We start from the raw sequence: 25,011 nt of genomic DNA on the forward strand, positions 1-25,011 counted from the left end.
TAGTGTGCATTGTATGGTTTGGGGCATGCTCTTGAATTCTAAATCTAAATGTGTGCAGCTGAGAGATTAATGGGCACAGTGGAGGAAAAGCAAGCACAATGTTAGGAAATGTTCTTCTCCAATTAACTCACAATAATATTTTTCTACCAGAGAGGGCAAAATTCCAAAACGGTACATCTTGTAGTTTTAACTGAAATGTACTTTAAATTCATTTAGAAATTTGATTTGTAATAAACCAAATAAAGGCTAGATGTTCCAAGAGTTCCTATGATGTAAGTAAGTAAAGTAAGTACAACTCTGAAATTACTAGCAATGATATATGCAGTGATAAATATTTTTAAGCTTAAACATACTGGGTCACTAAGTTTTGTTTTTTTTTTTTGTCTAATATTACATAAAAATTTAGCTTTTTTTCCTGCAAAAAATGATCAAATTCAAAATGACTGATGCCCACGATTAATGTTTACTGAAGACTGATTTACGTGGAAAGATACCAACACTGATTCTTTTCCTATAATTTCTAACAAGTATGCAGACACTTGTAGAGAGATCTTGGTCCACTTCATGCATGCAGGACATTTTAATGCTCCTTCGGTCTTAGGCTCATGCATGTGGACTTCCCTCTTCAATTCAGACCACATATTTCCAGGAGGGCAGTATGTTGTGTTGAAAGATTCCCAAGTCTTAACCTCCTGGCAGAGACAACCAGGCTTTGCACCACAATATTCTGGCATGTAGTAGAATGGCATGATGACCATCTTTACAAAGAGCCCCTGAACTACTAGGTGCTTGCCAACGTGTCGATGGTGTTCTTGCCCAATACAGTATGCATTTGATCTCATCTGACCACTACGCATGATCTCATTTATAGTTTCCCCTGACACTTGGTGCAGGTCCCGGGCTACATTTCATAGGTTTTTCTGAGGAAGAGATCATTTCATGCAATCCTTCCTACCAGGTGCTATTTTAGAGCCACAATGGTTCAATATTTGAGAGAAAATACTATTACTTAAAATAAATGTCCTAAAATTTTGGGCATTCATGATGTTATTTCTACTAATTACTGAGACTCATTTTTTAGATTTCACTTAAGTGAAAATCATGGCAGTGTGGTTTACAATTAAACCTTGAAGAGTGGCGTAGTTCTTTCCAAAGATGTGGCATGTGTCAAGATATTTTAGCTTTCATTGTGTTAATAATACATACGGGTTTTGTAACCTACCTAGGCTGTTTTTGTTTTCTACATTTCTAAAATAATTTGTAGCTGATATTGTCAATTTCCTTCATTCAGCATAATGCTTCTACTTTGGAATGCTGACATATTTGTTCCATTCCTAATGAGATATTGAATGTTCCAGAGAGCAACAATAATGAACCAAGTCAATATTCAGTTTACACACAAGAAGAGGAAAAACTACCCACGGGATGCATTTTTCTTAGGATGCTTACTTGCTACCTTGCGGTAATGATTAAGGAAGGCAACCCTCAGTCTCTTCTAGTCAGGAGGCACAGTAAAGCTGCTTAAACCTGACAGTATTAAATCACTGGAATAAGGACAATGTTCCCACCGTGCGCCACAAAAGCTGTAACACCCATCTCCCATAGTAGAGTAGAGCCGCCCATTGCACTGAATGGGTCCCCTTTCTCTAGCTTTTGGAGGCTTCACCATCAACACCATCAATGGGAATAGTGTCCCTCCCCCACAATGGGTAAATCGACTGTGGGAGTATTTTGGTCTCTACCCCTTTTCCCCATCTCCTTATTGAATCCTCCTTGCACTGAACCGAAAACAATATTGGGGAAAAGATGCATGCCATCACGTCATCCGTCCTTTAGAAGCGCAGCGCATGAATCCAGCTTTACAAAACCAAAAACAGAAGATCACGCTTTCCAAAATGACTCACATGGAATTATAAACAGAGAACCACATTCTTCTTGTCTTAGCTCAGGAAGATATTCTGTGCCATTTGATTTAAATCAGCTTAAATAGTTTTATTTTAGTGTTACTATAGTTTTAAATACAGGGTGTCCCAAATGTCTCTATACATAGGAGACTACATTTGCCAGCACAAGGTTGGTTGTGCCTTCATCAGTTGATGTTTGTGGACATCCACTTCTCAGCTGGTCTTTTTGAATTTGTTAATACGTTTGGCAGCAGTGTCGTGTGTGTTGTGCTTGCCATGATTCCTGTTAAAGTCCATCGCAACCTTGCGGCAGCTTCCCAATCCAGCCAGATTTTGAGAATGATTTCAATACGTTCTTCTTTTGTCAAAGGCATTCTTAAAGGCTATCTGAAATATATATATAACTAACTATAAAAATTTTGGAAGACATTTTGCTAAAAAGTGTTAATTTCCCCTATGTATGGAGAATTTTGGGACACCCTATAGTGTTATTAACAGTTTTATTTAAATAGGTTAAATAACAGAAAGTTGCATAATGCATAACATGAAATATATATATATATATATATATATATATATATATATATATATATATATATATATATATATATATATATATATATACATACATATATACATACATATATGTAGTGCCTAGGCAAAAACATTTAAACAAAACAGGTCAAGAAGTATTGAGAATCATTCACCAAAACAAAATACTGATATAATTAGTTTCTGATTATGCATACTGACAGTGATACACATCAAGTGCTTGTAATGATATAAGCACATTATGCAAATTAAACATTAAGTTCTCTCATGGGAGATGAAGCCAACCTAAGGGTACTTTAAAAGGTGGAATGGTTAAAAAAAAAAAAAAAAAGAATTTATACACAGTTTTTACTTTCCCTATTAGCCAAGATAGGTCCAGTGATTAAATGTTGCTTCTTTAATTTATATGAATTGGAATTGTTTAATCATGCCATATGAATATCAGATTCCATACACTTCCTTCTGCCATACAAAATAAAAAAAAAAAAAAAAAAAACATCTTTGCAACTGCTCGTGTATGACTAATTTTTGCAGGTACATACTGTATGTAACTGAAAATGCCACTGGCATGTGCTTTATGGTGCTATATTTATGCACAACCCACAAAGTGAGCATCTTGATTAATTATTGCAATGGATATACCAATGAAAATGATGCATAAAAGAATTTCAGGCTTTAATTATTTCTATCTTTTACTAGTTTATTAGAAAAACACAAGAATATGATGACACTCAAGACAAATGGAGCCTCTTCAATTGCAATAATAATAAAGTGTTATTAAGGCTGTAAACAGCGATCAGCTTAGTAAAATCATAGATCACATTTCAGTGCCTGAGGAGAGCACAGTCGTCTATCTGTGCTACACACAGCCGCACGCTCATAAACAATATGCAGCCTTGGCTCAACGAGGCTGAATGGACCCAGACAATAATTTGATCTCCTCCTATCTTGTTATTTTTAGTGTACAGCTAGATTTTTTCCAAATCAAGGCCCTCAACTGTTTGGCAAACATTCAATTCCCCCCATTCTGCCACTCCATTCCCAGCTGCAGAACAAAGCCAAACAAAAGACAGCGTGGCATTCAATTCTCTTGAAAATCAGCCAAAGGCACAGCTCTTCAATCTTTTCTAGCATTGATGGAAGACAAAATAATGATAGGGATTCATTAAATTTCCAACAAACTGGAGGACAACCCTGGAGCTTCAGAGCTTCTATTATCACAGGAATTCACTACTAACACGATTCCCTAAAAAGGGTGAGGAAAATGTTATGATTTGCTGTATGCTGAAGAAACAACACAAATGTCAGCATCTTAGTGAAGCATGGCAATGCTCAAATTGAACGCTTTCCAAAGTTTTCAAAACACCGTAAATCTCTGCAGACCTTCTCATTTAGTTAGTTATTGTGAATGATGGGATTTCTAAAATCTATTAGGTGAAAATAAATCAAAGACAACACCGCTTCTATTTTTTTCATTCTGGAGAAATGTCATATCTATGGTCTCACACACACACACACACACACGCACACAGAGAGACAGCATGTTCACCATTGTAATAGCATTTCTGTATGTAGTCTTTAAAAACAAGGACTGTATCCTTAATTTATTACTAACCTATTTATGAACACATTAGGGTCAAAAGTGCAAAGGGCACCAATCAAAGAGACACCAAGTCAAAGGTAAAGCAGTGTGGAAAAAGTGCAAACATGCACAAGCTGGCCACAGTGTTTTATTGTCTTTTATATTACCCTGCCTCAGGTTGTGATGAAACAAACTACCAATGAATTATAACCTCACTGGGACTGAATGGCAGAATACCAAATGCACTTGAATGATAACAGCTTGTGAGAGATGACATCATGTTTGACAGTTTATGATTATTAGAACAGAAAGACTTGTTTCTTTTGTAAACATCATAAGCTCATAAAAAGAGCAAATAACACCACAAAACTGTGTTCTGCTGTAGGGTGCTTTCAAACACGCAATCTCTAAAATTCACCATAAACATCAAGGTGTAAAGCATGCTTGCAAATGGCAGGCTAGGTCATTAGATGACATCTGAACATACGCAACCCTTAACAATGAGGACAAAACGTCTCATTACCATGATACAACAAAAATCACTGTTACTGATAGAACAGACTGTAACACTGGGAGGGTCTGTGATTTTATAACATCACTCATTTGCATACCACAATGTTCACCTAATGCCAGAAGCCATTACTAAAACTCTGACAGTGATTACAAGTCATGTGATGTCACGACTTTTCAAAATCATGGCAAGTAATTGCTTTTAGACTAACCCTCAATTTTTATGTTTTTGTTCTTGAAGAAGGAAGGAAAGCTGCCTGTCTGGCTATACATGGCTGATTGCATCAGGCCACCGAGTTGGTCTTCTTAAAAAGCCGAGTCTAGGGTTAGTGTCAGTCAGATCAAGTTACTCTCCATTAAACTTTTATTCCTGTTGTCCTCGCTTGATTGATGTCTCTACGTCAGCAATAATTCATATGGCACATTTTAAATATGCACCATTGAAACTTTGATGAGGGTCACTGAGTCTTTACTTCACAAGATTGTATTAATGAGTTGAAATTATTTAGGGTGATACTCAGTGCGACTTAGAGACAGCCTTTTCCTTTCGCGCTCTGTTTCTATGGATGCATCCGGACTGGTGTAGCTGTGCTGAGAAGGCTCTGGGCTGCGTCATGTTTGCTTTGAGAAAAGCTTAATCAGTGGGCTTGTGCGTTTCAAATTGAGGAAAGCTCGCATAAGTTCATTATGGATGAAAACCCTGTTTTACATCTAAAAAAGAGGCCTCTGCAACCAAGGACACGCCTAATCAATTGGCACATGCATATGGACTATATGAATATTAATAGTTTTGTCAAGCACATTTGTTTAGAGGCAGCACATAAAGGCTTTAGTGAACTTCGTGGACAATTGAAGTCGTTGTTGTGAAATGTTAACAGGCCAGCTTACACACAATCATGCACACAACAGATCACACACAGAAGGAGGGAAATCTATAGTCAGGTGTGTGCATCTTAAGTCATGGCACGATTGCATTATTAGTTTATTAGTTTAATTTCTTTAATAGTAACAATGTGATGCAATGAATCAAAGCGATCAGAAAAAGAAAATAGAAAAGAGTGTATGACGCACTTCTAATTGCAAAATCCTGCTTGCATACTCTGCCATGAGAGTTTCTAAACAAATGATGAATGCGTCTCCAAGTAAAAGCACCGTAGCCAGTGGAATACAGAGACTGAATCAAGCAGTGAGAGGTTGTTACCACACCATTCATTAAGTTGCTCAGTGAATGAGACTACATAAATATTGATAGAAACATGTGAAGTGTAAATTAGCACTCAGGTTTACATGCTATAATTTGTGCATCAGCAGATTTAATATCTCATTTACACTTAAATGAAAGATACGCTACACGCGAGGATCAAAAAGGTGTTATTTAGAGCAAGTGTTTTAATCTACCTAAGCAAAAACCCAGCTCTTGAAGGTATGCAGGTCACGTTGTATTTCCAGACACGCACGTTCTAAATGAAATCATTCTGAGAGCCATATTCACTAGGATGATCTTTGTAATAAACCGATATATTGCAGCATGTTCATCTCCTGATGCACGTTTATAGGGTTTCCACGTAATGAGAGCCCATGTGCTCCTCGCTGACCATGAATGCTCTTCACTTCCAGTCTTGAAAATGCACACAGGTCAATATAACCACCCAACAGTGCCCCCTGCTGTTCCTGACTAGCCCAGTCTGTACTGGAGTCATTGTGGTGGCTTTGTTTTTGCCCAAGCTGCACTATTACATTCAAGTAGTTTTCAACTTCATGTGGTCTGCAGAATCATTCAAAAATCATTCAAGCACATAAACAGATGATCGGTTTATGTCAATCTGGTGTATCACAATAGAAATAGAACAATGGCAATGACATTTGCAACATAATATAGCCCAAACAAAAATGAGCATTCATTCATATATTTCATTCTTAATCAGATTGGAATATTTCAGGATGTGTGAATGAAATGTGAACAGCTGGTCCTCAGGTCTGCAATATAAGGAAAGCTATTAAAATATGTACACGGTGTAGGTCAGCTGTGGCTGATATTATTTACAAAAGCCGGCAGCAGGCTTTTTTTTTTTTTTTTCAGTCCCAAACAAAGATTCAATTGGTCTCAGTCTTCATGTTGTATAAATGGTATCCTGTTTGGCTAGAAAGAAAACCTGTGCAGTCCTTTTCTGTCTCTTTCTCTCAGGAAGAACTTGCAGATTGATTGCAAAGTATACTTCAAAATGCAATGAATAGCAAAAGCCATGTCTGAGAAGGAAAGAAGAAATGACAAACCTAATGCTCTAAAATAATAAAATACCTTAAGATTGTCTGCTTCCTGTCAGAATAATGCTGTTTGGCAAAATATTTATTCTATCATTTAAAGAAGAATTGTGAGAGCATTTCTTTTTCTTCTGGTACAGCACTGCTTTTTTTCTTTTTTTTTCCTCCTGATCTGTCTGCTTCTGTCAGAAGTCCTGTTGTGTCTGCTTTCCTGAGGCTGCTCACTGTGCATCTACAGCATGTCCACTCAATGATATCTTCTCATCTCTCTGTCTGTGCATCATTCTGGCTTTAAGCAGCTCATCTTTACTCCTAAGGCTTTTCAGCGTCGAGTTATTTTGTAGAAATCCACCTGCGTCTACGGTATTAATAGAACAATGGCATAAAAATTAAGTGTGTTATATGACCAGGAGGCTTGATGGACTGCAGTAAACCTGCTAGCCAATAACACAATCACACAATAACACACGTGCGCGGTGTTGAAAATAACACGAGCTCCACTTCTGCTTGTCCAGCTCATTTCTCACTAACAGTAAACATGACAGGTTTGTTTGTTTGTTTGTTTTCAATGACTGTAAACTAATCAAGCTGATAAAAGGCTGAGAATTTCCTCGGAAAATCTGCTCGCAAATGCCTGTTGATTACGAAAAATAGCATTTGTAAAACGTGAGCACCAAAAAAAAAAAAAAAAAAAAAAAAAAAAAAAAAAACCTCCTCTGATCTCAGGACGAAACGTGAGTGGCAAGTAAATCTGTAGTGGGATAAAAGAAACGCTGTCTGCATTCGCCCACTCCTTTCTCGCATTGTTGAAGAAGACTAATTACTTTAGCTGGGGAGTAGAATGAGGAGTAAATAAGGGTTTGTAATGAGAGAGTAAGGAAACTTCAATAATTGATGGCAGTGCTTCATAAAGAACAGCATACAGCCCTAACCGAGCCATGTGCGAGGGGAAAGTCCACTTCACAAACCAGGTTAATAGCCTATTAGACCATACCTTCAATGATTTCTTTCTTTTATTTTTTTTTTTAGCTAAATCTATTCTTGTTCTTTGAAGGCTGTAGAGCCTTGTCTGTTTAGCTAAACAGTGTACACAGTATTCACTTTGGCACAACTCTGAACCCTGAAGAAGTTCCACAAACCAGCTGCTCCAGATAAGAGTTTCAAACACTTCACTACAAGTATTGTGAATAAATTATGTCATGTTTTACCTCTGGCTGTCCTTCAGCAGGGTGTAAAGTCTCAGCATAAATGGCGCTGTCCGTCCTTTAGCTGGTTAACCGTGTATCCCTTTGCCGTTCGCGAGACTCACCGCTATACCTGCAGCTGCTTTACTGCGCTGTGTGGGCTCGCGAGCGCAGGCTACTATAAGAGCAGTTCAAATTCAAACCGAAAGGGGGACAGCCGACTATACGCAAAATCCTATCACCTATTTATCATCGTAACTCAAAGACAAGACGCTCTATGCTTTTAATAATGTACAAGATATATATCTGAATGGTCGCACGTCAGCAAATATAAACGTTTGCTTCAGTTTAAACTATTTGGTTAGATCATCCCCCCTACGCAAGCTAGATAGTTTGCTCCTATAAATCTATGAGTTTCCATGGCAATTGATTAACTGTTTGGGGGTGCGAGCTGAAGCTTTTTAAATAGTCTTAGGTTGATGACTAATTTAGGACTAAATTTAGGCTGGTGTAAAAATCTCAAAACACATTGCTAAAAGAAATGAACTCAGACTTGCTTGAGTGATTTCATCGTGTGTTAAGTGTGTAGAGCTAATAAGTGTGTAGAGCTAATAAATCACACAATTACATTACTGAAACTTCCATGTCAGGTTTTCTACTTCTACACACACATACACACACACACATACACACACATTCTCTCTCTCTCTCTCTCTCTCTCTCTCACACACACACACACACACTAATGTGGGTGTGTGTGTGTGTGTGTGTGTGAGAGAGAGAGAGAGTTTGTATGTTTTACTATCCTTGTGAGGACCTTGACTGACCTAGGCTAATTATTATTGCAGCTAAGAATTGCTAAACCTAACCCTAATCCTAGCCTCAGTATCCTCCTAACCTCAAAACTTTTAGCATTTACAACAAAATTTTTATTCAATTTTTTTGTGAAAAAAAAAAAATGTGGTTCAGCCAAATGTCCCCACAAGGTCAGAGCTGTCAGATAACCCTGTCCTCGAAATAACGGTCTGTTAAACTGTAGTCACTGAGAAACTACATTTCCGCGCATCCTGTGCGCGCTCCTGAGGACTTTGAGGAACGCGAAATGCGCATGCGCAGCCAGACGTGGCAGCGGCATCATGGCTTCTTGGACCCGATACGGGAGACGCAGGGGAGAGCTTGAGATGTATATATTCTTATGTGTGGTGAGTAACACAATGCTGTCTGTCGTGTTTGGATGTTTCTGGGAGAATCGTGTGGCATGTCGGGTCATGTTCCATTTTGCTCGTGGGAAAGGTTTCGGATTGGTGGCTCAGGCTGCAGCTCGAAGTTGAAAGGTGGAGAGAGCACTGGAGGCTGAACTTGAGACCTACCATCAATCTGACCGCTGGATCTTTCACACAGTCACTGCCAGACTGGTGTGTAGTGACAGATCTGGTGGTGTGTTTATTGCTTGCGGTGGCAGATAGCAGATAGCAGATAGCCACTGAGAGCGGTGCACTGGTGAAAATGGGGAGTTAATCGCGGCTACAGCGCTGCAACCGCCGATCAAATGCTGCGATTTACAGTGTGGCCGCGTTTTTCCTTCGTGCTCTGCGTGTGGCAGTAACGGAAGAGTAGCCTGTTGATTTAGCTCTCACTCTTCGCAAGGCCACTCACACGGACTGTCACAGTATTGGCTACAGAGACGCGGTCACGTGACACTGATCCTCTAATTTATCACGACTTTTTAGGACGCATTTCGTTGCTTTACGGTTCTTTGTACTCTTTACGTTACTTTGGGTAAAGTCAACAGGACTGTGCCGGAGTAAAGCACAAATCCACACACTATGACCTTTCAGAGTGAATACTATCATACTGAACAGTATGCCAAATTAGTATGACTTATAATAAAACTTGTGCAGCTGTAGAGAAATTAAAAGATTCTAAGCCTTCACTGTTATAACTGCCTTGCCACGTCAGTCCGCCCCTTTTCCCCAGGCTATTTCCTTTCTCACATCCTGTTTTGTAGCAGCCATTGCAAACAAAGGTGCTACCTTGGAGCAGAGGGAAAGTAGTAGTGTGCTCAAGCAGGCAGGAGCTGGGTTGTGTACTCTAGTGCCCCTGGATTTACCTTTAGTGCTCCTGCAAGTCAAAGCAATATCCATATCTCTTAATCTCACTTGAACCCTCAGCACCACCACCACCACCACCACTACTACCACCACCACCACTGTAGGTAGTATCTGCAAGCCCCTCTTGCTTTCAGCTCCATTACTCACGTAAACAGAAGGACCACTGCCACTGATCACTGTCCTTTCACTCAGCACAGTTTTTTTTTTTCTTTTTCATAAAGCCTGGCTCATCCTCTAAAGGTACCTATGATTTATTCCCAGGTTGCAGTGTGTTATTGGAGGCAGAGCCAAAGCCCCTCCCTGACCAAGTTTTTTGGCTCATTAATCAGAAGGAAAAGAGGGGTTGTTTGACAAAAAAGTCAGTTGGTTTGTGCTGAATCAGCACTTCCCTTGATGCTGAAAATTTGTTGCCCTCCAGTAAACAGCTTTGTCATGCTGGAGGTACAGGGGGCAGCAGGGCTCACAGCGTCCATAGCTGATTAAGCAGAAGTGTTATGACATAGTTTTTTTTTTCTTCCTTTTACCTTTTAATCGTGTAGGTATTTTCCACCACAGAAAGTAGTGTAATTTGTTATGATTAGACATACTGTATGATCAAGTGCCTTAACTGAAATATCAAGTTTCAAATTGATCCTGACCAGTGATCTGTGCCGCGTTCTTCGTGCGTGGATTGGATTATGGATTGGATTGTTATCAGACTTGTTAGCAAGACAGCAAGTTGGTAAGCTCAAACCTCAGAGAAGCAGGCTTATTCATCATAATCGACATGATCTTTCTTTCGAGTCTGACCTTTCTGAGAAAAACAGGAGTGTGCAGTTTATTCAAAAAAAATTCTCAGGTGCATTCAGAGAACCAGATTAGCCCGTTTGTAATCATCATGATTAGTAAATCTGGCATGCGTCATGCTATCTTGGATTTGTTAAACAACGTACAAAGAACTCCATGAGTCTAGATATAGGATAACAGTTGACTGGAAGCCATTTCTAGGCTTTCTACTTAAACATTAACTCAAGGGATAGGTGTGTTTTTCCTCTCGTAGTCTGTACAAGGATAACGTTAGTGAACTAAGGCTTTCTCGCCGCACTCTTTGTCTCACATAGTCATTCCTGTATTTGATTTTGCAGCTTGTTTTTTTCCCTCCTGCATTTTGTATCCTGTTTGTCTGTGAAGGCTATGTTTGCTTTTTTGTTAATAATCAGTGAAGCTCCCTATTGGGGTTCAAGGGAGGCAAATCCTTCATAAACAATGTAAACATAGCCAGATCCACCAGGAATTGCAATAACAGAATGCTAGCTACTGAAGCAATAAGTAACAGGCCAGAAAGACAGAAAATCCACCCCTGCTGTATTTTCAGGTTTCTTTCTGTATAATCCATACTTTCTCCAAACAAGTGACTGATCAGTGCTGCACAGCACACAGCACATTCAGTCTGTTTGTTTCACTTCGCATCGATCGACAGGATGTGATCAGAACTCTGCTTTTGTACTGCTTTGTGGATTGTTATAATACTGACAGCCTTGTGAAAGCAGCAGCAGCATCATTAGGATAATGCCCACATTGAACAAGGCTGCTTAGTGAAAAGCAAATGGGTTGCTTTTGTGGCTGGTATGAGACATGACGACCGCCAGACGGTAATGGGCCTGCCATTTTCCTTCCCTGTCAGCCTTCCCTGTTAGCTTTTGAAGAAGAGATGCTGTTCAGAAATTTGATGACTTGACATTCTTATACTGTTTCAGAGTGTCTTTATTTTTTGAATGGTCTTTGGGATCTGAGGTGGTTGTTATACATCTTGCATGAGTTTTCCTTCTTACAAGCAGCAAATGACTGCTTGTAAACTATTGATTTGAAATATAGTTTCACTGGAGAATCATTCATTTTATTATTGCTTACAAATGCTAACCTCTGCACTTCAGATTGGAAACACTCAGGTCTCGCTTGGAACCAATTCTGAGGCATGGCTCCAGGCTTTCTTGTTGAGGGCATTGTTGAGGTCATGTGAAGAGGCGGTATGATTCACCTGCTGCAGAGCCTTGCCATTGCTCTAATTACCCCATGCTGACATCTCCTCTATGACTGCAGCCTGCTGATTGTTGAATTGTCGCCCCATCATTTAATCAATATTGTCTGCCTGGGGCAGGACTGTAGCTCTGACAAGCACTCATACTATGACCACTGTGAGTCAACATCTATATTTTAGCCATAGTAATTAGGATTTTTGACCTTTTGCTACAGCAGACAGCTGAAAACTAAACACTTCTGCTTTTTCAGCCAAAGCAGCAGTCAGACCAAACACAAAATTCGCCTGGTGGAAAAGCCAAGTCACTGAAGGGGAAAGGACACTGGATGCATTTATTTGTGGTAGCTGTTACTTTTACTTTGCAACAACTTTATCTAGGGACTAGATAAGTGACACGCTCCTGTGAGCCTGTAGAAAACAAGTGGGTGGGACTGTAGTCTCTTCGATTGGGGGCAAAAAGGAAGAGCTGCTTTTTATTACTGCTATTTTTGCTTTGCCTTTTTGGAAAAAAAAACGGGAAAAAAAAGCTAGCTAGGTATCATTACCTGTACTTTCTCCCCAAAATCACATGCCCTCAGGACTGCCTGTAATAGCCTTTGCAATTGCCAGTGAGGATTCAGATTTATCAGAACTAACATACTGATGATGTGTACAACTCAGTGGTATCACATTGTGCTACAAATTCTGGCTGGATCTGTGGATCTGAGTGGGACAAACTGAAATCGATCAACTGTATGGAAAAAGGTGGAATGTGCTTTTTATTTAGTATAGTGTGTACATATATAAATGCATATATAAATCTATATAGTTTTTTATTTAGTATAGTGTATATATAGTATAGTATTTTGCTTTTGTGTTATCCATAATAAAAGCATAGACTGGGTGCTGTGTGTTGCCATTGTTTAATATTTTTAATTTCAGTATACAGTCTACAGCACATTTTGTCATTTTCAATTGAATTATTTAGTATTTCATGTTCTGACAAATTGTTTGGTTTCTTTGATGTTTTCTTTTCATGTTAGTAATAAAAGTGTACAGACAATTTTTTTTTGGATCATAGTCTATATACTGATGTTCAGATCAACACAGAGTAAGTTAATCCACAGTACACATCGTTCACTAGAGCTATAGACAGTTATTATCATTTAGCAGACATGGACCGGACTGCATACTGGACATGCACTTACATTCATTTTACATGCTTGTACACTCAGCAACTCGGGTTGCTTATGAATTCAAACATTTCTGCAGATAATATCAGTTAAATATCAGTTCAGTTAATTTATTTTCACATTTATATTGTAAGCATGGAGCCACCTGGTCCTCCTATATACGCTAGGGCTTTTTTGTGGTATAATTAATTTTTTTCTCTCTGCCTACTAGGGTTTACTTGTTAGCAATGTCGGCACATCTGTAGAGCCTATGAATCTGTATGAATTTAAGATTCAGGAAGTAGTCTGTAATTTATGTAAAACAACCCTCGCAGGAGGTCCTGCAGGCCTCTGTGTGTGGCAAAATTTGCTAATGACATTTCTTTTTAAATGTAATGACTCTATAGCGAGCTCATCTGAGAATGGTTTGTTGAATGCAGCCAATTTGGAGGTGATTTGCCCCCGGCCCTTCTCTCCATGGAGCTGTGAGGATGTGCATGCTTTTTAATGAGTGAGAAGATGGAGCTTGTCTCAATCTGTCACCAGGCAGGACTAAGCTCATCAGTGAGTCTGCGTCTGTTACAGCATCACCACCATGATTCATTGGTCCTCTGTAGCTCACAGGTGACATGCTTGGTTGTCCCTGATAATAACATGCTTAAATATCCCTGCTGGATTTCCCTGGCATTAACATTTGTGAGTCCCCAGCTGTCGTGATTAAACTTCTGTAGCCATTAGTGGAACATAGTGTACTGATTTCACACATGCCTTAATGGTTTCTATTAATGGAAACTGAATGCATTATTTGTGCATATTTTCCTGCTGTATTTTCATTAGCAAATTACTCTTTAATGCTTAGTATACTTATGTCACTTATGACTTATGGGGAAGAATTGCATAGAGAGGGATAAAATAGTTGTTGTGTCCATATCAAATGAATCTTTTTTTTTTTTTTTTTTTAATTTTTATATTGAGAGCAGAAATAATTAGTACGCACTAGGGATGCACCGGGTCCTTTTTCCCATTTCTTGATACAGAGCACTGAATATCAGCTGATAGCTGATCCTGACACCATTAGTGCAGCTGAGCTGACTCTGTATACTTTTTAATTATGTGAAACATCACACCACTACTCACCACTATGTGTCCTGTGTTCAGTCAGTACGTCAAGTGTTCGCGGCATGAAATACGTTTGTGAATTTATATTGTAGAAAAGAAAATCAGTCCTGGTGCCTCCCTTCACACTTTACTCTAATCCAGTTTTTTCAGGCAGTTAATCTGAACAGCTGTCAGAAGTCAACGGTTGTCCTAGAGAACTGTGTCCTTCATTAAGCAGGGTTTAATGGTTGCTGTTGAGCATGTGTTAGAGGCTCAAACTGTGTCAGTGGGACGTTGCCTGCTTCTGTCTAATGGCAAAATTTGTCTTTGTCCTCATACAAACTAGTACAAAAATCATAAGCTGATGTAGAATGATAGAGAGATAGTAAAGGAGCAGAATGAACCAGGATGCTAATTTATGGTAACCAAGTTTCAGTGTGCTTCATTATGTCTCCTGCACCTCATCTACCTCCTCTATCATAGATGATGTATGTACTGATGCCTAGTCAGTCTGACGTGATCTGCGTGAGCTTCATGGTGCCTGAAACAGTCAGACAGTCATTTACTCACCAGTCTCGCCTTTTTTTTCTCTCTCTCTTGAGGTTAGTAAGACAAAGAAAATGCAGCTTGTCATGTTACCGAGAAACTGCAAAGTGCAAAGACTTCTGTCCTGAGGACTTTGTCAGCAACAAAGTTAAAGCTTTATCTCTGACTGTTACAGAACACTGACATTGGAGACTCCTTTCAAAAAATGCTAAAATAAGTCTTATCACAGAAAGTTTACCCATATTAATGATTATGCACTTATTTATGTGGAGCATCTGTTGTACAACTTCCTGTGTAAGATAAGGTTATAGAACAAGCAGATTAGTATAAACTTTTGATTTGATTTCTAGCTGGAACTCTCATCAGAGCTGCTGTTATAGAAAATTCATAACACCGTCAAATCTATGATCTATATCAAAAGACACCATGCTCATTTCCAAAACCTTTACTATTGGGAAGCAGTTAGCAACTCAAGATATTTTACTGCTTCCCAATTGTAAAGGTTTTGGAAATGAGCATGGTGTCTTTTGATATAGATCAACACAGCAGCTGAATATTATTACTACAGCTCAATGAGCTATTTGTGAAAATGTGTTGTATCGTAACTGTTGTTGTCTTTCTGGCTAACATTGTCACACACAGTTTGACACTGTTGTGATTCGAACCCAGTACCACAATTACACTGGCAGACACGCAGCTGGAGATGATGTCCCGAAGTGCCTGTGAGATTTTGCTGTGACAGTGAAAAATGACAATGATTTTCAATCTCTGTTGCTCTGTCTCTCTCAGGTTGTGGTTGTGTCCACACTGCAGGCAGTGAAAGTGTCGCCGTTAATAGAGAGAGTCAGTGACCATAAGGAATTCAAAAAGCTGCTCAGGACCAGAACCAATGTCCTTGTTCTTTACACTAAGTCAGGTGAGTGCCGAGCCTACGTTATTGAATACAATACTGTCAGCATGGCAGTATTTAAACACATTTACACATCAAGGATTTGCATTTTTACATTCCTCCACTAGTGCCAAATACCTTGATAGTTCATTTGTTAGTCGCTGAAATTTGTTTGTCCCATGTATTGTACTTAGGAGCTATGATAATGCAAATCTTCAAAAAAAACTGCAGTCAATACCATAACATACTCCAGTGCAAGCATTAGCACCACTCTTTGCAATGCACTCTCTAATTTGTACTCATTGGTGGAGGGATGCACAGTGCCATGCGTGATGATGTGTGGTTTCCTGGTCCATAAACCGCCTCACTCCACATGCAGGAGAAGGGCCTCCCTAGACCTAGCTGCTCCAGATATATTGGTTTCATAATTCATGGCCCATTTCTGCTATGTGAGGTCATTGAGTAAGACTCTGGAGTATCGAACAGAGCATTTGATTGATGGCTGCTCATCCTCCGAAGCCTTGGTTTGCTCTCTGAATGCACATTTCCCCCCACGTTCAGTTCCCTCTGTCAGATGTTTTCTCTCAGCTTCGCCATGGCAGAGCTACTCCTCACAAGAGAGCCATGTTTTAGCAATATACAGAATGTTTTATTGATGGAACACAATACGTATTTTCACTTAGTAGAAGCATAAAGTTATTTCTTTAAACTTTTATAGATAACAGAAAACAGTTTCATCAGCTGTTGTTGATTTAAAGGCTTGCTCATTCAGTATTGGCACACACCAGCTATCAGTAATGTGCATTTTGGCCATGTAATATTTACTGATATATAAATGAGCTCTTTTTATATTTCCAGCTGTATTGAAGCTTTTTAAAATGCAAAGTGAAGTTCTAAATGAACTCAGCATTTTAGGATGGAATTCTTCACCATGCTTCACCTTGTCCTCTCACTTTCATTGCTGTACTAACTTGTTGTTCTACTGATACATGTCTTTTAGCTTGATAGTATTCTCAGATTCTCAGACCTTGGCCTGTTTTGCTAGCATCAAAATGTTTTTTTTTTTTTTTAAATAAATGGAGACTACAAAACACTTCTGTAAGTTGTTCTGGATAAGGGTGTCTGCTAAATGCTGAGTAAATATATGCTAAAATACATTTACTGGCTTTGCATTATACAGAATCATAAGTTAATGGAGGAAGAAAGAGAAAAAAGTACAAACTAAACCAATATTTAAAATGTTGGTACCTAAATTTCAGTGTGTCACGTGAAATGTTTCTGTACAAAATGCCCTGCTCCAATATTTCCCTTGTACCTCAGCTACATCTGGAGATGTTCATCTGAAGCTGCTGTCTGATGTAGCCCAAGCAGTGAAAGGCCAAGGGACCATCGCCTGGGTGAACTGTGGGTAGGTCTCATTGAACATTTCACATCTTTCGTATCAGTGGATTAGCAGTTTGCTAAATATATAACACCTGACAGATATGACCCACATAATTATCGGAGAGTGGAATGAGCTGTAATGAGCATTGGAACACCAGTGCAATGGCAAATCTATCAGAAGTATCAATGACAGGAAAGGAGAGATGCTTTGTAAACCCTTTGGAATTATCTGGATTTGCAAATGAATGATTCTTGAAATGTGGTGTATCGTGACTATGATAGTATAGACCTAGGCTCATCAACTGATGCACCACGGTCTGTATGTGTACCCAACATTTCACTGGTATTTCATCGGATCAGACTGAGATCTCAAAAAACACTGTAGCAGAACTAATCAAGCTATATATATATAAAAACTGTCTGTAGTTCAGCTGTTTCAGTTTTGTAAACATGAACCATTGTCACATCTGTAGCAGATCCTCTGTTCTGGCCAAACACATGCATTTTTTCACGCATGCAAAGGAGAGAGATTTGACAGGCTTTCAAACATTTACCGTCTCTGGTCAAATTAATGAAGTGATGACATGGCTTGTTAAAAATGTTGATGGCAAAAACAGAATTTTAAAAATAAATGGACAAAGAAGTCATGTCATTCCCCCACATCAAATTTAAAACATGTGTCTCATCTGTTCAGAGTCTGTGGCTCTAGACTGCTAACATGAAGCTAGAGCTCTAAGAGTGCTAACATGAAGCTATGAAACAAAACACAAGCAATGATTGGCAGTCATACAAATTGATGAACTAGTCATCAATGGTTAAACATTAAAGGGTAACTGTTGTTGCTATTCAATCATATTTAATGTGACCTCCTCAAATTTTAGTTGAATAAGGCTAATATTATTAAAAACAAAGTGTAGTGTTGGCTCAGTGGTTAGGGGCATTGCTCTACTGATCTGAAATGCCAGCACTTCCGTCCTGCCCACTGTTGGGTCCTTGCGAAAGACCCTTACCCCACCTGCTTATCTACATCCTGTCTCAACTGTAAGTTGGATAAAAGCATCAGTAAATGAAAATGAATAATATAAACCAGGCCATTGACAGGTACTGGCTTATTGGGCTCCCGCCCATAACCTGGCATCTCAGAAATGTTGTGGGCAATGGTCCAATCTGAATCCCTGGTCAAGGTCATTACAGGAATAAATATATGAACCTAGAGAATACTGACCTAGTTTAAGGAATAAATTTTGTAGACACGCATTCCAGTTAGTTCAAGTGAAGGATTGATTTGTCCTGCCGTATAAAATGCACACATGTTGTACAATTTATGCCTTAATGCATGTAACTGTTGTGGGTGAGGCCTTCAAATTAGAAAAGTGGGAGAAAAATGAAACCTTCATCTTTCCCCAGCTTGTTGAGGGAGGACTTCAATTATATCACACTTGGGAACACATCTTCTTACACTCTTCTTTTCGTTCTAAGCTCCCACCAGTTCTTGCCGCAGATCTGTCAGATAAGGCAAGAAATTCAGTGAAGCCTTTTCATGCCAGTGACATGGCCCCTGTGCAGTGTGCAACTCTCTTGGCATCTGCCAACCCAGAAGAGCATACCTATCTATTTCATTCTTCTTTATCTCTTTTCCTTCTATTTGAGCTTCTTTTTTTCCTTTTCCTCCCTCAACTTGTGACTCTGTCAGCCCTTAGCTCTCTCTGTCTGCCTTTGCTGTGAAGACGAAATGCTGAGGAAAAACATTGTGAAATTCTTCTTCTCATACCTTTAAGGATTTACCGAAATCCTACCACAACTACTACTATTGATTATTCACCTTTTTGCCAGTTTGTACCTAATACATGGAGCAAGTTTGTTGTCAAAATGTCTTTTTTTTTTTTTTTTTTTAGCACTTAAGAAGAAAGAGGCCAATTTCATCACCAAGTATTCATTTTCCCAGTCATCATTCAGAGCAGTGCAAGTTGAGGAGAAGCGAAACATTCAAGTGAGAACAGTACTTAAGACAGGCTTATCTTACTGGCTTTTAAGTGGCTAGCTCAAAGTACTTCTCATCAAGAAGAATAGTTGTACTAATTGCACAGACTTCTGATTAGTTCTTGAAGGATTTGTGCTCTTTGCTCCTTGACCTACTCTAAGTGCACCAGAGTGAGTGCTGGTGGAAAACGGCATGCTTTATCACTCCTCATGTCCAGGTGGTAGCCCGGTATTTTGACTGTGAATTAGGAGTTAGACACATTACTCAGCCTTCAGTTGTGGGCAAACAGCAAGATAAAACTGAGCTTTGGCAAAAATAACATTTCTCTCAGCCTTCAGTGTGAGAAAGTCTCTTTCAGAAATTGATGACATTGCCAGGAGAAGTGCACGTTTTGTCAGATGACGAAGACCCAAGAGATGGCCAGTTCACTGTGAGAGACCTGTTAAATTCCAGAAAGACAGAACTTGAGATGTTCAAGGATAAAAATACAATTTCTGATAAAATGTTTGAATTGCAGTAAAATGCATTATCTGATACAAAATACATTTAATTTGTTTCAAGCTTTTAATGGCTTTGATACTTTATAAGTCTAATGGTTTGAGTCAGTACCGAAAGTATCTAACTTCATTGCCAAGTCATGGGGAAACCAGAGAGACATAGAATGATTAGTCATTTCCTTTTCCTTTACTTTTAACTATTGTTGTGAGCCATGACTGATGTAGATTGGAGTCCTGCTGCTCCCCCTCTGGCTACATTGTTTTATTTAGAGTACATTCTGTACAGGTGAGCAATACATCTCAAATGACACATTCAGTGATTCATGCAGAAAGCACAATAGGCCAGTTGATATATCCTAATTAGTTTATGCTAAATTCAGGTCCACAATAATGAATAATTTACTAATGCAGTGCTTTACTTTCCAATTACTTATTTTCCATTTCAGTTTTCTAAAAAGAGGTTATAAAACTGTTCATTTCAGTTGTCCCAATCAGGTTCAGGCCAGTCATATAAAGCAAATTAACTGGACTCACTGAATTCACAAAATACAGTGAACAGTTGACTCAACCCTTGACCCTTAGCCAGGGTTGTCTCTGAACCTAAGCGACCTCTCAAGATGTAAATCCTGTGCCCCTAAGTGGTGCAACAGAAAAGCCTTCTCCATACTATCCAGAGATCACGAGTTCGAATCCCGGTGAGGTCACAGCCATCTGTGGCCAGGAGTCCAAGGGAGCAAAATTGGCCAAAATGAATGGCAAACTCTCCCTACCTTGTCAATCACAGCGACACTAACCAGTCGTGGGTGTCTGTCAGCTCATTTTGCAGAAGAGGGCGGATAGCGCATTCCTCCAAGTGTGTCACGCTGCCTTGTGATGCAGCATGGAGAGACGCATTTGGCTGACTTCACATCGCTTGAAGGAAGCATGTGTTGACCTTCATGCTGATCGGTTAGTAGTTGTTGTATAATAGGGGAGAGCTGGATGGTGAATGAGAATTGGCCAAGAAAATGAATTGGGAAAAAAATCACAAATAAATAAATAAATAATCCTGCATTCTTATGCAATCTCTGCATTCTTATGCAATCTCTGCATTCTTACCCTTTGGTGGCTGAGAGCCTAAGCTCCTGCTTATACTGCTTACAGCTAGCAAAACTTCAGCCCAACTTCTGAAATACTGGCCGCACCTCTGGTCCCACAGTGCTGTGTGTGGCACGTCTGCCAGTAAATACCCAGAGTCGCCATCTGTGCTAGTGAGTCAGGACCTTCACTACGCAGCACGTCTAATTGAATTTCCCACCTGACAGCTCGCACTTCTGCTTTTCTTCTTCCCACACTTCCACTTTTAATGTCCTTCCTCAGACAAAAGTGTGATGAGGAACATGCGTAAAGCTAATAAGCCTGTCGCGGTCCCTCTTTGAAGAGGAGGACATTGGCAGGGGGAGAGTGTTGGATGTCAGGATTTTAAATTGAATTCTGTCTCTTTGAAATTCCATTAGAATTAGGCTTTAGCTTTCTCGGAGTCTTCTTTCTTCTTTCTGGGGGCTTTTAGCTTTCTTGGAGTGCACCAGTTGTTCCTCTGTTATATGTTTCTGTGCTCATTATCACTAACACACAAGGGGCAGTGGTAGTACTGGAGCATTGTGTGCATTCGAAGGCAAAGGGTAATTGCACATTCTTGCTGTGCTAGGTGCTAGGTAACCGTGGGCCGTCATTGTCAGGTGAATCATCTAGGGAACATTTGTGCAGAGTTGAGAAGATTCAGTTGTTACGTAGTACTGACTGCGAACACATACATTTTTGTGTCCGGATGGATTCATTACATTTTCCATGGTTTGGTTTATAACGGGTCTTCACACTGACTGTCAGAAATGGTCTAAAGTAGACAAGCAACTTAAATTCAAAGTAAATTCATACCTCTGATGCAAGGCCCCAATATTCACAGTGAATTTCCTGTGAACATATGAATTTCCACAGTCAACTTAAAGCTGCTTTGAAAAAGTTAACTGATGGGCTATGGTACGTATGGGAAGCTAGTTTGCCAAATTTCATGAGAATGTCTTTCATTAACTTGTTACTCTTGTCATCATGTATTACTGCTATGGCATTTAAATGTTTTTTCTAATTCTTTTTTTGTTTTTTCTAAGTCATTTTTTCTGCTTAGCTGCAGTATGCATGTGCTGTAGAACATGTTTCTAAGAAGGCAGTAATGAGATTATAATCTTTGTCAAGTATATGTTCTAACTGCTTAACATTGCTTTGTTTGGTCCACATAGTAACTTTTTTCCCACTGCACAAATTCCCAGAATCTTTGACACTGGAATACAGAATTTTTTTTGCATTTTTCCCATGGCATTCGCTTCTGTACCAAATGTGTGGGTTTTGGCACATGGGCATCAACAGGACCTAACTGTCTTTAGGGTTTGGGCCTATATCACTGTTTGTTGCTGATTGGTTACTCATATGACATCAGGCAACGTGCAGCACTGCATGGACAAACATAGCACCGCTCTTTTAAAAGGATATTTCATTTTTGGTGTTTGAAAATTGTGCAGCTGTCAAACAATTACAAAACCGGGGCACTAAATTGATCCTAAGTAACAATACAGATTGGTTAACCAAATAGCTCCATAGGCAAAGTAGCAGAATTAATTCAAGCACTTCTTCCATTTTGGATGTTGGTGCATGCCAAAATTGTGATGCATTTGTTTTGATTGTCTTCATTATGGCTGCTCCAGTGATCTGCTCCAACTTGGTGGAAAATTAACTAACAATAGAAGCCCAACTTCCTTTGTTTTCCATCTGGGCCAGTACTTTTTTTAATGTCCATTTGAAAAACACTTTTAAGAGTACTGGGTTGCTTGTGTTCGTCTGTTTGGATGTGTTTCTCGTTTTTGGCTGCACTGTGGATCTCTGTTATACCATCGTGAGAGATTAATTTACCAGTCTGTTCATCTATCTTCCTTCCCCTCCAGGGATTCTGAGGGTCGCAAACTCTGTAAGAAGGTGAAAGTGGATCCAAGTTCAAAGACAGCTGGATTTGAAATCCTCCATTACAAGTAAGAGCGCTCTCTGCATTTAGAAAGCTTTTTACTGAGCAAGCTTAATGTATTATTAGAAATATTAATAACAAAAGTAGCAGCTAATGAGCTTACAACAGGCACTGTCATTAACTCTCCTGCTTTGATTTTTTTGTTTGTTTGTTTATTTTTTTAAACAGAGATGGGACCTTTCATACAGAATACAACAGACCAGCCACACTTAAGGTAATTGCTGTGGAAATTGTGGTCTGATGTTCTGTTTGATAAACAGTTGTGACAATTAATTTAAATTAGTTTTAATATCACTGTAGATGCAACATTTTATTTTTTGAATCACATTGGAAACCAGGACTTTGGCAACTGTTAGCTTTGTACTTCAAGTAGATGACTATGTAAACAGCAGGGTTACACAAATTTTTGTTTCACAGCTGTGTTTCTGCATGTTATTTTCTTTACTAAAGTGAACTTATTACATCTCCGAATGTGCTGGATTTACAATGTGTGTGCATTTTATTGAATTTATAATAGGCAATTGGTTTAATGGGTTTTAGTCAAGAGACTCTCTCATCTGTAGCCTGTAATTTGATCTCTTATAGCTCAGTGTATTCAATGATCCTCCCTGTGCATGTGATTTCACACTGCACAAACAAGTATGGTTTCATACCATAGGTGCTATTTTGACAGTGTAGTAAAACTATATGACTGGTCCAGAATCAACCTGCTGCCTTGTGTTCATTTCTTTCACCCACCTCTTCTCCCACGTAGCCGTTGCATTCGTCTGTAGCTGACATGGTGTTAATGAATGGCTCTGCAGTTAAAAATGAATGAGCTCTGGTGTGTGAGTCATTGCTGAGAATGGTGAGCTGCCTATATGTAGGAACTGAGGTTTCTCATTAAAAGCATCTGCTGCTGGGTCTGATATTCTTCTTCTTTTCCACAATGGTGATTACGCTCATTATAGGCACTTATTGTCCAAAAGGTACCTACTTTGTCTTCGTCTCTCGACTGATGGATAATCATGAAAAATTTGCTGTAGTCTGTTATCGGAAATTATGTCTTGTAGTTTCAAGTGACCTTGACATCTGATGTTGTAAAATGTTAATGGACAGTATAGATTTTTATATTTATATTTGTGGGTCTTATTGTTTGAAGGGTTCTCTATGCACCAGTGTCAGTGGCACTCAGGAGGGAGTGGACATGAGTGTTTGGACAGGGAAAGATGACTCATCACTGCTTCTCTAATAATCGCCCTTGTTTTCATTCTCTCCTTCTCTTTCTCAGTCCATGGTAGCATTCCTGAAAGACCCCACAGGCGCCCCACTATGGGAGGAGAACCCTGAAGCTAAAGACGTCGTTCACATCGAGACAGAGAAAGTGAGTATCTCTTTTAGGCCGGACGAAGATCAACTTTCCATCCTCGGTGTTTGCCTGGTGTGGGAACTGCATGCAGAACAAAAAGCAATGAGTTAGACAATCTGCAAGAAGTACCAGGCTGTTCTGCTGTCTCCAGAGACCACACTTGGCTGTGATACAGGGACAGGAGCATATGCAGCTTACAAAAACAAGCCTCAAATAGCAGACCATCACAGAATTTGGAAACTGCCAACAGAATTTCTGAAAGCAATGCTTAATAGAAAAGAAAGTCAAATTTTTCTATATATGAACACACTCTTTAATCCAGAGTTTCCCTGCTGAGGGGGCTACACTCAATCAGAAAGCAGCCCTACTCATGGAGATGAGATGGCTTCGCAACTCATTTGAAGAGCGTATTGATTGCTCCAGGGGAGTGTATGCTCGGTGGCATATTACATCTTTTGGGGTGTCAACTGCCAAAAGCAAAGCTCAGCTGCAGGAAGCAATCTGGTAATGAAGCAGGAATATTAAAAAAAAAAGCTGATGAATGACATTTCCCTGAGAGCTGGTGAATCCATGCATGCAATCTAATGCAAGACATTAGTCTAACTACTGTATGGCTCGCTAATATCATGATTAGAGCAAGACCTGGCCAGGTAAAAATTAGTCATTTGTTGTCACAACATGTATGGGGAATCTTTTAAGTCTGCTTCATAGAGCTTTTTATTGTATAACCATGCATTGTTAAAGTCCAAAGCATAATGTCCACTTAAGATTAGTCTGGCTACTCCAGTCCTGTGCCTCATAAGCTCTAAATTATTCTGATCATTAAGTGATGAGACCCTGCACAATAGTTGTATTGTTAAGAGTAGGAGGTAATGGCCTCAATACATCCTGGAAAAAAAGGAAGAAAAAAAACGCCAAGCTATTTCTCTAACAGGGCTCTGTGCCTT

At 39.3% G+C, this 25,011-nt stretch overlaps 2 protein-coding genes across 6 annotated transcripts in view; one reads left to right on the forward strand and one right to left on the reverse strand.

Annotated features, from left to right (window-relative positions):
- Positions 1 to 8,170, reverse strand: part of sema5ba (sema domain, seven thrombospondin repeats (type 1 and type 1-like), transmembrane domain (TM) and short cytoplasmic domain, (semaphorin) 5Ba) — a 96,833-nt gene extending 88,663 nt beyond the window's left edge. For all 5 annotated transcript variants that reach the window (XM_053233999.1, XM_026911676.3, XM_026911691.3 and 2 more), the window contains exon 1: positions 8,019 to 8,170. The gene's annotated coding sequence lies outside the window, so the exon portion shown is untranslated. The remainder of the gene's footprint in view (positions 1 to 8,018) is intronic.
- An 887-nt stretch (positions 8,171 to 9,057) lies between these two features.
- pdia5 (protein disulfide isomerase family A, member 5) overlaps positions 9,058 to 25,011 on the forward strand; it is a 49,062-nt gene continuing 33,108 nt past the window's right edge. The window contains exons 1-6 of the mRNA XM_026912481.3: positions 9,058 to 9,196; positions 15,707 to 15,833; positions 17,127 to 17,214; positions 22,640 to 22,723; positions 22,885 to 22,930; positions 23,987 to 24,079. Coding sequence (XP_026768282.1) covers positions 9,131 to 9,196; positions 15,707 to 15,833; positions 17,127 to 17,214; positions 22,640 to 22,723; positions 22,885 to 22,930; positions 23,987 to 24,079 — 504 coding nt within the window. The 5' untranslated portion in view covers positions 9,058 to 9,130. The remainder of the gene's footprint in view (positions 9,197 to 15,706; positions 15,834 to 17,126; positions 17,215 to 22,639; positions 22,724 to 22,884; positions 22,931 to 23,986; positions 24,080 to 25,011) is intronic.

Source organism: Pangasianodon hypophthalmus, chromosome 5 (genome assembly GCF_027358585.1).
Source record: "Pangasianodon hypophthalmus isolate fPanHyp1 chromosome 5, fPanHyp1.pri, whole genome shotgun sequence".
Classification (NCBI taxonomy): domain Eukaryota; kingdom Metazoa; phylum Chordata; class Actinopteri; order Siluriformes; family Pangasiidae; genus Pangasianodon; species Pangasianodon hypophthalmus.